The 15,599-nt window shown below is 41.7% G+C and overlaps 1 protein-coding gene across 1 annotated transcript in view; it reads left to right on the plus strand.

Moving 5' to 3' along the window:
* The window catches only part of LOC119803921 (ATP-dependent translocase ABCB1), a 72,669-nt gene that overhangs the window by 11,952 nt on the left and 45,118 nt on the right, over window positions 1–15,599 (plus strand). Inside the window, exons 4-5 of the mRNA XM_038315404.1 lie at window positions 3,466–3,625; window positions 14,876–14,927. Of these exons, the coding sequence (XP_038171332.1) occupies window positions 3,466–3,625; window positions 14,876–14,927 (212 nt within the window). The remainder of the gene's footprint in view (window positions 1–3,465; window positions 3,626–14,875; window positions 14,928–15,599) is intronic.

A 15,599-nucleotide genomic window follows, 5' to 3' on the forward strand; every position in this document is an offset into this window, starting at 1 on the left:
GTTTCCCTGTAGTTTCTAGAGCCTGTCCTGGAACTAGCTCTTGTAGACCAGGCTGGCCTCGAACTCAGAGATTCGCCTGCCTCTGCTTCCCGAGTGCTGGGATTAAAGGCCTGCGCCACCACCGCCCGGCTATATAAGAAACATTTTTAGTAAAAATATTAACTAGGGGAACTTTGTATCCCTTAGGACTCAGGACTCTAAAGACATCAAATGTTATGGTATTCCCCACCTGTTTAAGGTGATCTCTGATTACTTGTTGAACGTGGTGGTGACAGCATGTATACACTTCCCCTAGCAACGAGAAAGGAGAAAGAATCTTGCTTCATTTACTAATTTTGTTTTCTACAGCTGAGACCCTCTCTCGGGTTCCTGACACAATTACTTCCTTTATTTCGTAGGCTTTTACCCCTGCTGACTTCCTATGTTTTCACCACTTGTCTCTTTGTCTGGCTTACCTGTAAACTTAGGGCATCATTTGCACCACATTCTGCTAGTTACCTTTTCTTTTCCTCTTTTTATCCTAAGGTCAAGAAAAGTTAACCGCCTATTTCTGTTGCTTTGTTTCCTGATTTGTCTTTAGTCCACACATCCCTTAGTCTTTCTACATGACCTAATCCACGCTTATGTCTGTCACTATAAAGCTCTGCCTCAGATGGTGATGTTTTACTTCCCGGATAAGAATGCAAACCATGGGGCTGGAGAGATGGCTCAGTGGTTAAGAGCATTACCTGCTCTTCCAAAGATCCTGAGTTCAATTCCCAGCAACTACATGGTGGCTCCCAACCGTCTGTAATGAGGTCTGGTGCCCTCTTCTGGCCTTCAGGCATACACAGAGACAAAATATTGTATACATATTAAATAAATATTAAAAAAAAGAATGCAGACCATGCTCAGAAGACTTCCCTGCTCTCCATTTCAAATACTCGACTCTTCGAGTTTTCCTTATCTCCATGAAGGGTACCTAGTAGTTAATGTGCTTTATTTTTGTACTTTCATATATCAAACCTCAAACTTGAGCAACTTTAATCTTCTCAAAGCCTATCGGAATCTCTCTTGCTTCTGCTTGCTCTTCTTTCTGGCTAGAACACCTCCCACCTTGCTTCTGAACATCTGCTCGTCCATCAAAACTAGAAGGCAGTGCCATTTATCCTATGATGGATTTCCAGAGGGGAGAAAATGATCATTGGCTCAATTTGATGTCTGTTCTTTACTCTTGCTGCCAAAGCATGCAGAGTGTACACTGCTGGTGCTTTATGCTTTGTCTTTCTCCTGTTCTTTAAGCTTTCTGAAGTTAGGTATCTTTGGTATATGCTCTGTAGCTTGTATCTGTCATTTAGTTAAATAGTCAGGAAATATGTGTACACATCACCTCCCTTGTTTTGATTCTGGAGGTGGAATACCGAGGATGGTGGCAATGAGTGAACTTTTTGCCTATCAATTACATTCCCTTCTTATTCTGAAGAGTCTTATATTTGGTGTATTTAATAGATTCTTTTTTTTACAAAAAGATAATTTCACCCAGGCACTGGTGGTGCATGCTTGTAATCCCAGCACTCGCGAGGTAGAGGCAGGCAGATCCCTGTGAGTTTGAGACCAGCCTTGTCTACGAAGCTAGTTCCAGGACAGCCAGGGCTACACAGAGCAACCCTGTCTTGAGAAACAAAATGAAACAAAAACAAAACCTAAAAAGGATACTTTCTGCCTGATTATTCCTCTATATTTTTAAGGAAGAAGACAGTTGCTTAGATAAAATAAAGAATGCATTGGCAACCCTTAGCTGTGGTTCAACCAAACATGAACTATACCCAGTCACTAGTCTTTCCTTAAGGGTTTAATTTGCAAAGAAGATGATGTTTTGAAAGTTATGCCATTAACCTAGACTTAATCTCATTTGGTTACGTTTTTAGTAGCAAGATGTAATTTAAAGGCAAATGCCTAAGAACTATAACATTTAATGTATTTTTTTTTTTTACTCCAAGCCTTAGGTTTCAATAATTGTTTCACAAAACTTGTTTTCGTTTAGGCTCCTGCTATGTGGAGTACCTTTAAGTACTAGCTAGAGCTCTTTTACTCCTTGGTTTTCCACGTGTCCTTTCAATGCTTATCCTCACTTAGTACCGTTAAGTGTCTTTCGGATTAGTTTCTGTTTCACTCTGAAGTAAATATAAGCTTTAAAATCTTGGTTTCTGTGTTTTTGTGTTCCTAGATCCCTGGTCTTTTCTTCTGTTTACATTTCCTGCCTAGAGCTAAGACTGTTTACCCAATTTCCTCCCTGTATTAGAAAGCTCCTGACTATAGCTACATGTAGACACATGACAACCATCTGCTTCCGAATCTGTCTGTAGGCTCCCAGCCAGCTTGGTGCTGTCACCTGATCCCTATTCTTCAAGCTTCCTCATTTCCTGCTTAGACTTTTTACCCAGTTTCCCTCCCATTAGCACAAACGCGCTACCTGTAGCTAAATGGCACATCACGTGACAGCCATTTTCTCAGGGGTTGTCTGCATACTCTAGCCTTGGTACTTTGTATTTTCATTTTCTTTTGCTTTTTTATCCCCTTCAGTTCTGCACCAGTTTCTTGAGTTATTCACAGTTGTGAACGGCCGCCTAGACAGACCCTGGGCTCGCTTACTCTTTCTTATGCTGTTCATCCTTCATCACTGCTTGGATCCAGATAAGCCTTGCTTTGCTTCTTGTGTCTTGCTAGTGACTAGAGAACTGGCATTAATCTGCAGTAGTCGTTCACTGTGATCGTATTCAACTCTTAGAGAAATGTTCTCGGGAAATCTGCAGTACACTCACTGTGATCGTATTTGACTCTTAGAGAAATGTTCTTGGGGAATCTGCAGTGCGTTCATTGTGATTATAGTCAACCCTTAGAGAAATGTTCTCGGGGAATCTGCAGTGCGTTCATTGTGATCATATTCAACTCTTAGAGAAATGTTCTCGGGAAATAGTCAGTCATTCAAGTAAGTGCTTTTCTGTTACACATATGTTGAATTATTTTCAGCTATAATAATACCATTGTACAACAGACCTTTAATCAAAAAATGATTTTAAAAAGTAGTACAGTGCTTCCTCAGTATTGTCTTCAAGGAGACCTTTGGCATTCAGAATTTTTTCCCATGAAGTGGTCTCTACTCTTTGATACTGGAGCAAGAGTTATGATATCTCTGCTATCAGCTCACTAACAACTTTTATAATTCGCGCATATAAAAAAGACAAGACAGATTATTCTACTATGAAGAATTAAGACAAAACTTAATAAATGAATCAAATGCTCATTTTTTTCTTAAGCTATTGTAGTAATAGGGTAGAGGGCAAAGAGGCTAAGGCAGGAGAGTAGCTTGAACTAGTAGCTAGTTGTCTGAAAAAAAACCATTTGGATTTGGAAGGGATTTGGAGGTAGAGGAAAACGTTCATGGAAATGCCCGATGTCCATGCCCTTGTTTTCTTCTCTCTCCAGTTTCGCTATGCAGGTTGGCTGGACAGGTTGTACATGCTGGTGGGAACTCTCGCTGCTATTATCCATGGAGTTGCACTCCCGCTTATGATGCTGGTGTTTGGAGAAATGACAGACACCTTTGCAAGTGTAGGAAACATCCCGCAAAACATTACTAATGAAAGTAAGTATCGTTTGTGGTACTGACTGTGCTAGAAGCATGCACAAATCACTGACCTAAAGTAATTCTTTATGGGGTCTTACTAAGGGTGCACTACGGTGTTTAGCCGTCTAGGTGGTGGAGTGGGTAAACGCCAGCTCATCTTTGTAGGGAGCAGCAGAAGATGATACAAACATTAGAGTAACCAGTGCAAGTGTTGGCAGAGGTATGTAGAAAATGAGAGGTGATCTCTGAAATAAAAAAAAAAAAAACCTCATAAAGTTTCAGGAAGAAGCACAGGAATCTCATCAGGCCCTTCAATGGTAAACTCGGCTCATCATGAGAGGCTGTGGCAGATTGAACGTAGGTAAAAGAGAAGATTCTAGGACGATTTGACCTGAGAAACTAGAAGAACATCATCATTCTCAAATAAGTTGCAAAAGATGGGATTTCAGTAGATTTTAGCAGTAGTAAATGCCAGCTGTTGTGTTTTGTATGTTGTCACAGGTTAGGCTCTTTAGGAGCAAATCCGGGAATGGAGAAATGGGACCAAGGAAAGGATACCCAGGTTGGTTAGAAAGGATTTGTGAGAAGGCATGAGATCCTGGGCTCAGGAAATGTGTGATTAAGACAGGTGCAAGAGTTCATCCTCAAAACCAGGAAGAGGTAGAGAATATTGTGTGTCAGAGTCCAAAGGCGAGTCCGTGAGCAAGTGGGTTGTGAGGAAGCTCTCATGATAGCAGATCCCTTCCTTAGCTCTCATGATAGCAGATCCCTTCCTTAGCTCTCATGATAGCAGATCCCTTCCTTAGCTCTCATGGTAGCAGATCCCTTCCTTAGCTCTCATGATAGCAGATCCCTTCCTTTGCCAGTGAGTTGTTCCTGTGGATTCAGAACCACCCTTTGCCAGAGACCTGTTTCGGCGAGGTGGGGGTGGGGGAGTGGGGGGAGTGGGAGGAGTGGGGGTTAGGGAGAAGGAAGATAGGACAAGATCTGAGGGTGAATCAGGACGACTGCTAACAGCACCAAATTGAAAAAAGACTACATCTCTTATACTTTTAACGTAGTATTAAACCCGAGACCTGGGGCAGGTGAGCTGGAGTCTAGCTGAGGTCAGGGGTTGGAGAATCTAGCACTGACCTTGAGAATAGGCACCGCAGGCACCAGCCTTATGTTAATGAAGGGCTGCAAATTCTGACTGCTTTCTCAAGCAGAAACTTTCCTCAAGCTCCCAAGAGTGTGGAGATCCTTATCCAAATGCCTGACCTTGGAAAAAGACTTCTGGGAAACAGACACTATACTACAATCTCCTAGTCTTACCATATGGGCCTGTTCCCTTCATAAAACTCACAAAGGGAAGATCCTGAAGTCGTAGTCTTTTTTCCCATTGTACCCTACCGTTCTGATTTCTCTGTATTCTCTATGTTTATTAACTGAACCCTTGCTTTAATGGCCTCAGGCTCTGGATCTGGATTGTAGGTATTTCATCTTTGGGATCAGGTGTGTCTAGTAAATCTCTAGCTTTCCTGTTCTTGGTTTAATTAGGAGGGCACGATGGGATTCTTGATTCCAAAATGATGGGGATTTTTTTTTCCTAAGAATTATTTTGTTTAGAGAGGGCTACCATTGTACACATTTTCATCCTTTACGAAAGCCTGAACAAAATTTCCTAAAGGGAAAGGCATTAATAGTGAGAATCACTAAAACTGAAAGTAAACAGGGGCTGGAGAAGGGTCTGCAATGTTGAAACGCTGGACCTTTGTCAAGCAGCAATGGTCGCCATGCAGGCCACGCTAACGGATAGTACAGAAATCTGCATATGTTATGTCTTCATATGCATACATCTCCCTGATAAAGTTTAATTTCTAAATTAAGCGCAATAAGAGATCAATGACCGCAATAATAGAATAGCTATGACAGTGTGCTACATTCAAGGCTGTGTGAATGTGGTCTCTCTGACTTTCTCAAAATAACTTACAGTGCTTTCCTCACCCCACTTCCTCTTGTGATGACGTGAAGTATTACAGTCTCGTGGTTGGCTGCAGGAATCTGAGACCACAAAAAGTCTAAATGCGGTGAAGAGGCTTTTACACTTCAGTTTTTCTCATGCTTTTGAAATCTGCTTCATAAGGACTGAGATGAGAGCGGGCACGTGAACAGACTATCGGGAGGATTTGTATGCTACACACCTGATTGGGAAAGACAGCTTAATTAGTGCTAAGATTCAACCTTTAGGTCACCTCAGCCAAGCAGTGTTGAATTCTTACCAAACCAAACTACTCCAAGACTTACGACTCAGTTTCCACGCAGGTGGGGAAATGCTGAGAAGGACGAGGCTGTAGCTCAGTGACAGAGTGTTCGCCTAGCAATCATGAAGTCCCGTGTTCAGTTCCTAGGACTACCCGAAAAAGAAATACCTTGAAAATAGATTGATAGTTCTGGGCTTACAAAGTTGCTTCAACATTTGGAATCTTCTTTTTACTTAAGGCTAGAGGTTAGACCCAGGGCTTTGCATGATGACACCTGGGTTCTAAGTCTCTGGTACATGCTGTTGACTTTTTTCCTTGGAAATGGGCATGTAAATACTAATAGGGGCATTTAGGGAATCTTTGGTAGTTGTCTTGGGTCCTGGAAACTACGTTGTATTCTTTTTTTAATATTTATTTATTTATTATGTATACAATATTCTATCTGTGTGTATGCCTGCAGGCCAGAAGAGGGTACCAGACACCATTACAGATGGTTGTGAGCCACCATGTGGTTGCTGGGAATTGAACTCAGGACCTTTGGAAGAGCAGGCAGCGCTCTTAACCACTGAGCCATCTCTCCAGCCCCCTACGTTGTATTCTTAAATAACCTGTAGTTTACCTAAGTTGACTTCCATTCTGTTAATGGAACAAATAATGGTTTGAGCTGGAAATTTTTATAGTAGCTTTGAGTAATGTAAAATTTATATACTTTTCCTCCTACCTTCATGATATTCAGAGAGCTTGCAAAAATCCTGTGCCAACAGCAGAATGTCATATTTCCGTTGTAACATTCACCCAAGGAAAGTCTTGTGTATTTTCTGAGTTCCTTAGATCCTGTACACCCTATGTTTTGCAGCAAACTGCAGAGTTGGCTTTCTCATTGGCCTCTAGTGAAATAAGCTCCCCTTACAGAATTCTCTAGCCGTTCAGCAGACAGAACGCATGCATTTATGTCATTCTAACCTTTCCCAGTGTTCTGTGAAGTCTAAATACAAACACTGCTGGACCAGTGTGAGAGGTGTTAACTAGACAAGCTGTGGACACAGTATGAGGGGAGAGGGGTTTGAGTCAGCTGTCAATAAAGAAATGATTCAGTTGCTGAAGTTTGACCTAGCTTGGGAAGAAACTGTCAGGTGACTTCTGGAAGCTAGAAGAACTGCCTTCTGATGAGCAACAGTCAAGTGTGTGCGTTCAGCTCACCTATTTTCCTTTGCTGCGACAAGTACCTGAGAGAAAGCTTGTAAAGGGAGGAATTGTCCCATCGATTCCTACCCAGTTTCAGAGATTTTATTTCAAGTCTAGTTGGAGCAGTTGCTTTAGAACAGAGGAAACGTGGAAATTATGGTAGCCAGAGGGCATGAGGAAGATGGGCTGCTCACCTCCTGAAGGCCAGGAGATGGCAGATAGAGGGACAAACACAGACACACGGGGAGGGGAGGGTCAAGGCCAAGATACGCTTCAATGGTCCGCTCCCAGCTCCCAGCGCTTCCAGCGACTTGACTTCCCTCACCTCCCGTTTTTTTCCATTAGTCCCCACTCCTTAAGATTCCCATCCTCCCCAAGCATGTCTTCAAAGTGTGAGTCCATCTGTGGATTAATCCACAGCTCAGGTTAGGGCTGTCACGACCCATTCATTTCCACCAGCAAAACATGAGGTTGTTTTTTTTTTTTTTCAGGGACACTGTATGTTACGTCATATTTTACGCTGTGGTCCTTTTTCCAACACTATCATGTCTCGTATTGCTTCATTTCTCCATCACCTAGACATGAATTGTTTCTGACCTCTTTAAGGACACAAGGGACCTATGTATAAGGGCGGGGACAGTGCTACGGTCTGAGCACATACGTCCTTCAACATCAACTGGGCCATCATGACTCTTGCCCTAATGGTGTTGGGAGGCAGAGGCTTTGGGAGGTGGTCAGGTCTTGGTGAGAGGATCAGCACCCAGTCAGCGGGCAAGCTCTTCAGAGGGGAGAAGAACAGAGGAGGGAGAGGCTAGCTGCTATTTCATCTGTGTCGCTGGCAGTTAGCCCACTGTGCTAACTCAGGACAGACGTGTGGGGTGTGGATCTCCTAGGCTAAAAGGTCCAGTTTCTCCTGCTTGTGGCTGATGGAGCGTCCTGAAATCTGGAATCATAATGTTTGAGAGATAAAAGAGGCCTTGTGGATCATACATGTCTATGTCTTACTACGCCTTTTCAATCAACAAACTCTCGAGTGACATCTTAAGTGACATCTGTCATGAAAGCGCACCAGGAAAAAGATCTCAAAGAGAAACAGCACGGACTGAAAGTAATAGGAATGGAATCCAGAGCTGGGTTCTCTTCTGTTGACTTGTTCTTTTGGCACCTTTCCTCGATGCTGAGCTCCCTCTGAGAATCCAGCCTTCTTGTGCCCCAGCTACAACCTGTGTCTACAGTCTTCCTCACACACACATGGCTCTGTCTGCCTTGCTATGTTCTAATTCTTGCCTGCCTTTGTCCAATTCTCCACATGATGTCACAGTGAGTTTTTCAAAAACAGAAAGCACTTCGGTCCCAGTGTTTTTCCATAACGTGGAAGAAGTTCAGTTTGCCTCCAGTGGCTCGTGTGACATGCTCTGCTCAGTCCCACCTTGTAGTGAGGAGCTGCTGGCAAGCCTGCTTTTCATCCTGCCCAGCTCCCAGCCACCGGCTAGCTTATACCCCGAAATAACAACACACAAATTGTATTCTTTTAAATACTGCCTGGCCCATTATTTTCAGGCTCTTACTCACATCTTGACTAACCCATATCTAATAATCTGTGTAGCACCACAAAGTGGTGCCTTACCAGGTAGATTCTAGTGTGCATCCATCTTGGGCTGGAGCTTCATCGCATCTGGCTTCTCTCTGAGGAGAGGCATGGCGGTCTGTCTAACTTAGGAGAGGCGTAGCATCTGACTGAGCCATCTACCTCACTTCCTTCTTCCTGTTCTGTCTACTCCACCCACCTAAGGGCCGGTCTATCAGATGGGCCAGGCAGTTTCTTTATTAATTATCCAATGAAATCATCAGATAGATAGAAGACACACCTACATCATTTCCCCTTTTTCTGTTTAAACAAAAAAGAAAAGCTTTCACTTTAACATAGTAAAATTACATATAACAAAACAGTTATCAAGTAAGAATTACAGTTACAATATTTATATCTACTTTATCTTGTATCATAACTAAGGAAAACTATAACTATCTATTTATTCTTCAACTCCATCAAAGACTCCAGAAGGATATAATATTACCTAGGTGAACAAGAAGTAAGCTACTTCCAAAACTCTAGAAATGACAGAGACATCTCGCTGCCTGGGCAGTCACCCAAAGTTCTTTTGTACCATTGGGGCATTCATCTTCGGCCTACAGGCCCATAAGTATCCAGCAGACATTTCCATGAAGCAGGAAATTTCAAAGGCAGTTCAGTCACTATCTGCTCTGTCCTGCAGAATGTCTTGCAGACTCTTTCTTGAATCAGGAACCCCAAAATTAGACAAGTTCAGCAGTCCTCTTTCTGTGGGTTCTTTGTGTCCAGTTTATGCCAACAGTCCAGGCAAGAGCAGTTTCTTGCCCAAATGGCTATCAAACTCCATAAGGAGCCTCTTCGATGCCCATCTTCCTTTTGAAGTAGATTGGTGCTGCCAGGAGCTGATGTGTCTCATTGTCATGAAAAGCCTTAAGTTATTAAAACATTTAAGTGGAATATTCTGTAGTCTTTGAAAGATATTAGGAATGCCTATCTAACTGAAATATATCTCTATATACCTAGAAAATCTAACTAACATGACTATAAGCTTTACTATTATTGATGATTATCCATTAACAACCTATATACATTACATTTTTAAAATGAACTACACAATCACAATACCTTAATCAGTATCAGAAATACATATACATATAACAAAATTAACCTTAATTTTAAATCACTAAAGCAAAATCCATATCAATGCAAATTATTCATATCTATATCATATCCCCCTTTAAATGTAAAAGAACATTTATAAACAATATTTGGGAACATGGGCGCAGTTATTTCTCTCCAAACTGCTTCCTGCTGAATGGGGACGCTGTTAATCAGATCTTTCATGGTGTAACCTGTGTGCCAGGTTCATCTCAGTCATCAGTTGGGTGAAGTAATTTTCTGAAGGTGTTCACAGCAACCTTTCAGGAGGCCGTGGTCTGTCATACCATATTGGGATAGAAGCAATCCACAGGGTTTCATTTTCTGTAAAAACAAAAGAAACTTCTTTCCAAAGCATCATGTCCTTAGATCCAAATCCTGAAGTCAAGGTATTTTCAAAATATCTATGTTGAATTAGTTCAGCAGTATTTATAAACAAATATCTTTTAGCAGCTGTTGCTTCTTCCCCAGCATTCAAACAATTCAAAAAGAGAATAATAGCATACAGTATCAAGATTTTCTGTGTATTTTCCATCTTTATGTGGCTTTACTTTAACTTCTGGTTCTTTTATTTTTACTTTTTGAGACAGGTTCTTTTTATATCTTTGTCCTGGGATAACTCTGTAGACCAGGCTGTCCTTGAACTCTCAGAGATCCATTTGCCTCTGCTTCCCAAGTGCTGGGATTAAAGGTGTGCTCTACAACACCTTGAACTCACAGAGATCTGTCTGTCTCTGCCTCCCAGGCATTCGGATTAAAGGTGTGTGCTACCACACCTTGAAGTCACAGAGGTCAATCTACCTCTGCCTCCCAAGTGTTGGGATTAAAGGTGTGTACTACCACAAACTACTCTCTTTCTTTTTTCTTTGTTTGTTTTTTAAGAACTTTAACCTTTAGCCTGCATATAATTTTAACACACTGTAAACCATTTAGAGGTTTTCTTTGTCTTTGAATCTTTCTTACTGTATATTTCTCTTTTTCTGACCACACGAGTCTTTAATTTACCAAGCAATATAAGTAGGATTAAAGCCGTGGCTTTGACAGCTAGATCCAGCCCATTCCTTAGCTTTCTACGATTCCAGCCTTGTGGCTGAGGTACGGGCTGTAGCCATGTTTATCACCACAACTCTGTGGCCGTTCAAGGTCCCTGCCAGCAAGCAAGCTGCAACAGTGTTAAACAACAATCAAAAGCTCCATAGTCAGGACTGCCTGCTTGAAAGAGTCAGAGTTTGCCCTGGCAGGACGGCCCAGAAAGCCGGCATTTTAAAACAGCACAACTTTTTTCTTGCTACAGCTGAAAACCAAAAAACATGCATTCAGCTTTTCATCAACACCTTTTAAGTGTTTCGTGGCAGGACTTCTTAAAAGAGCTGCAGGGTTTTGCAGCTAAAGCTGAGTCAGGAAGCCTCTCTTAGATGAGAGTGCTTGCTTGCCAGACCCAAAAAATAGAGCTTTACTCTATTCTTTCCCAAGCTTTCTCAAGCTTTCTGCAGATTCATTTATCCACGTGGGCGCCATTCTGTAGGGGGGGGGAGCTGTGGGCCAGTTTCCCGCCGCCCTGCTCTCGCATGCATAGCTTTACACGCGAAATATCAGCACACAAACTGTATTCTTTTAAATACTGCCTGGCCCATTATTTTCAGCCTCTTACTCACATCTTGACTAACCCATATCTAATAATCTGTGTAGCACCACAAAGTGGTGCCTTACCAGGTAGATTCTAGTGTGCATCCATCTTGGGCTGGAGCTTCATCGCATCTGGCTTCTCTCTGAGGAGAGGCATGGCGGTCTGTCTAACTTAGGAGAGGCGTAGCATCTGACTGAGCCATCTACCTCACTTCCTTCTTCCTGTTCTGTCTACTCCACCCACCTAAGGGCCGGTCTATCAGATGGGCCAGGCAGTTTCTTTATTAATTATCCAATGAAATCATCAGATAGATAGAAGACACACCTACATCACCACCTGTCCCATAAATCTCACTCTCCTGGACTTCAGCTCGTGGCTGACTAGGGGTGGTTCCGACCCCGCCTGTTTGTGCACATCTGTGCTTCTCACAGCGGTGGTGTAGTTACGTCACTACTGTGCTTATGGGATCACCTTGTTACTCTGATCACCTTGCTCAGAGGTTGCTCTGCTTGCCTACAGTGACTTCTTGGGTGGGGAAAAATCATAAGGGATAAAAAGGAAGTTCACAGACAACCTGGCTAGAGTTTTCAGCAGTATCACCCTGTCTCATGAAATTTGGGACTTAAAGGTGGAAGAACCCCCTGCTAGCACAGTGACCCGGTGGGGTGAGAAAGGGTGGGCTCTCATTCTAGGCGTACCTTGTACCTAGTGCCTGGAAACGAGGCCATGTGAAAGGTGACTTGGAAAACACCCTTTTAATTTATGTTTCTAGGAAAGCTTTTCCTCCTCAGAAATTGCTTCTGAAACAGGAGAATCGTTTCATTATTTTAAAAATGAAGTGGTTAGTTACAAAAATACAAAGGATAATACTTCTAATATAGCTTCAACTTCTCAGTAAGGAAAAATTACTAATGTATTCATGTCACACACTTTCCCCCACCTTTTTAGTCTTTTATAAATTTTAAAATATTTATTTTTTTGAGATTATAATGTATTTAGGTCCTTTCCCCCTTTCCTCTTCCCCCCTCAACCCTCCCATAGACCCATTCTTTTTCTCTTTCAAGACCATGGTCTTCATCTCGTAAATTATTATTACATGCAGACATAAATATTCCTAAACATCTACATTCATGTCACATATTTTTCATTTATACTTTTCCTAAGTGCTCAGTAATCGACATTTCTAAACATTCTGAGGTGTTTCATTTGGATAAAATTGTAACATGATGTAATCCCTAAATGGCATTTAGTCATGCTGTGTGCACAGTGAAGTTTCCCTGGGGTCGGACTTGATTTTACAAAAGGCTGTCCTCGCCGCATAGGATCCGGTAGATTATTTTCATGTTTATATTATGTGACCCTTAACAATACAAGGAGAAGAATTCTTGGATGAACTATTTTTGATAAATTGTCTGGCACGGGTGGTGACTTTGTTTATTTATTCATCTGTTTATTGATTGATTGATGATTGCTTGATTGATTGATTATTTTGCTTTTTCAAGGCAGGGTTTTTCAATAGCCATGGAGCCAGTCCTGGAACTCGCTCTTGTAGACCAGGCTGGCCTCCAGCTCACAGAGATCCGCCTGCCTCTGCCTCCCGAGTGATGGCATTAAAGGCGTCCCTGGTGGGGGCTTTCTGAGACGACTTTCCCATCTTTGGAACAGGCTGGGTTATAGCAGCGACACAACTAGCTGAACACGGGGACACAGAACGCAAACATCGCCCAGTTTTTCTCAGTCTACATCCAGAGGAGTGGGAGGGGCCGGCTAGAAGCAGCCATATTTTCATTCTGCCTTGACTTCGAAATTTTAATCCTGTGTCAGTTGCCGTGAGATTCTGTGACAGGGTGAGCCACTATGGTATGGCGAAGTCATTTGAGAAGGGGTCATTTTTATTTATTTATTTTTTTCGGCTTCTTTGTGAAGGAGGGGTATTTTCCTGGAGGGAAAAATAGTGAACAATAATCAGGTTAAACCAGCCTGGTCTACAAGAGCTAGTTCCAGGACAGGCTCTAAAAGCTGCAGAGAAACCGTGTCTCGAAAAACCAAAAAAAAAAAAAAAAGAAAAGAAAAATAATCAGGTTAAGAAAGAAAATGAAGAAAAGTGCGGAGGAAGAAGTAGCTGGCATAGACAGAATACTTGGAGAACAGTAAATTCCTTGGTGTGCTCAGAAGTGGGGTTCTATGGAACCAGAGAGAGTTCTAGAAGATGGGAATGGCAAAGGGCTGGGAGCTGGGTCTGGAAATCTGCATAATGGATATGATATTTCAGAACCCAAGTGTGCAAAAAAATCCCTCATTTTGTACAACATAATATAAACTCTGAGTCCCTCTTTATCTAAAGTGGCAATTGTTTAGGATAGCTTAGCGGTTTTAGTGTAGCTCTCGCCTGAGACCAGCATATCTGTGTTTTCTAGACTGATGGGGATTGAACCAAGACTTAGCACATGGGCAGTCTCTACCACTGAGGTACACTCCAGCCCCACAACATAACTGCAGATGAGAGGGCCAAATGATGTTTGGCACCATCCATACAGGAATTGACTTGAGCTTTTTTGTTCTCCTCCCTTGTGAGCACTAGAATCTGAATTTCCCCAGGTCCAAGGTGGTTCTGGGTGCTGTCCTGTGGATGTCTTCTCAATACACTTTGTAACCATTCCATTTCTGAGGTTTCACTCTGGGGTCTGCATAGGTAGCCAGATACTGGCTACTCTTTCCTGGATATTCCGTGTCTGTTCTTTTTGTTTGTTTGTTTGTTTGCTTGCTTGCTTGCTTTTTGGGACAGGGTTTCTCTGTAGCTTTGGAGCCTGTCCTGGAACTAGCTCTTGGAGACCAGGCTGACCTCGAACTCACAAAGATCCGCCTGCCTCTGCCTCCCAAGTGCTGGGATTAAAGGCATGCACCACCACTGCCCGGCTAGAAGTTTCTTTATGGTACAGGATTGTTTTGGCTATCCTGGCTTTTTTGCTTTTCCATATGAAAGTTGAGCACCATTCTTTCGAGGTCTGTAAAGAATTTTTCTGGGATTTTGGTAGGCATTGCGTTGAATTGATTGCTTTTGGTAAGATCGCCGTTTTTACTATGTTACCTCTACCTACCCAAGAACATGAGAGATTGTTCCACTTTCTGGTGTCTTCTTCAATTTCTTTCTTCAAAGATTTAAAGTTCTTCTCATACAAGTCTTCCACTTGTTTGGTTAGAGTTACTCAGAAATATTTTATGGTCTTTGTGGCTATTGTTAAGGGTGATTTTTCTCTGATTTCTTTCTTAGCCCATTTATCATCTGTGTAAAGGGAGGGCTACTGATTTTTTGAGTTAATCTTGTACTCTGCTACATTACTGAAAGTGTTTATGAGTTGTAGAAGTTCCTTGGTAGAATTTTGGGGGTTGCTTATGTAAACTATCGTATCATAATTTATTTCTGTATGCTGGGTTTTAATGGAAACCAAAGAAACATCAAGTGTGTTTGTTTTGTGTCGTTCCAGCTGAATTCAACTTTACAATCAGTCTTAGCAACCTGGAGGATGAGATGACCACGTAATTATCCATTATCCTTATTGCTACTGCTCTTTTCTGCATTGGTATAGTTACAGTAATGTTATAGTTACATTATAATAGTACAATTAGAAGCTTTGAGACTGTCTTTATTAGTTTTCATGGAGGATCCATTATAAGTATTTTTTGAAAGCAAAGTGTTTATATCATAAAATGTTCTAAGTTAAGTTTGAACTTCAGTTAGACTTACGTATGCAGTTGCAAAGATAAAATACAATATGCAGGGGAATTAGAGGAGTGGAAAGCCCCTTAGCTATATTTGAATTTACAATAATTGTTTTCAATCGTTCCCTAGTGAGTAGTTTGCTTCCTGGCTGTTTCCAGTCATGAGAAAATGATAAGTAAGATAAGTAAACAGAAATCCTTTAAACTCCACAGCTAAGGCTAAATAGGAAAAAAACAACATCCCAGAAGAAATAGAGTCACTCTGGCCTTAAATGACATGGGTAGACTTTTTATTTTGTTAATGATTGATGCACAGTGACATTGATTCTGTGGACGAGCTTGTAACAGATGTACAAAGGTATGTGTTGGTGAACCTGAATACGATAATGGCTCTGTCCTTACTATGATTTCTCTGATAGTTGTAAAGAAAGTCAAGATACAATAACATTTGGAAAGATGAAAATGAAATACTTATAAATATTTACTATA

Source organism: Arvicola amphibius, chromosome 18 (genome assembly GCF_903992535.2).
Source record: "Arvicola amphibius chromosome 18, mArvAmp1.2, whole genome shotgun sequence".
In the NCBI taxonomy this organism is placed as follows: Eukaryota; Metazoa; Chordata; class Mammalia; order Rodentia; family Cricetidae; genus Arvicola; species Arvicola amphibius.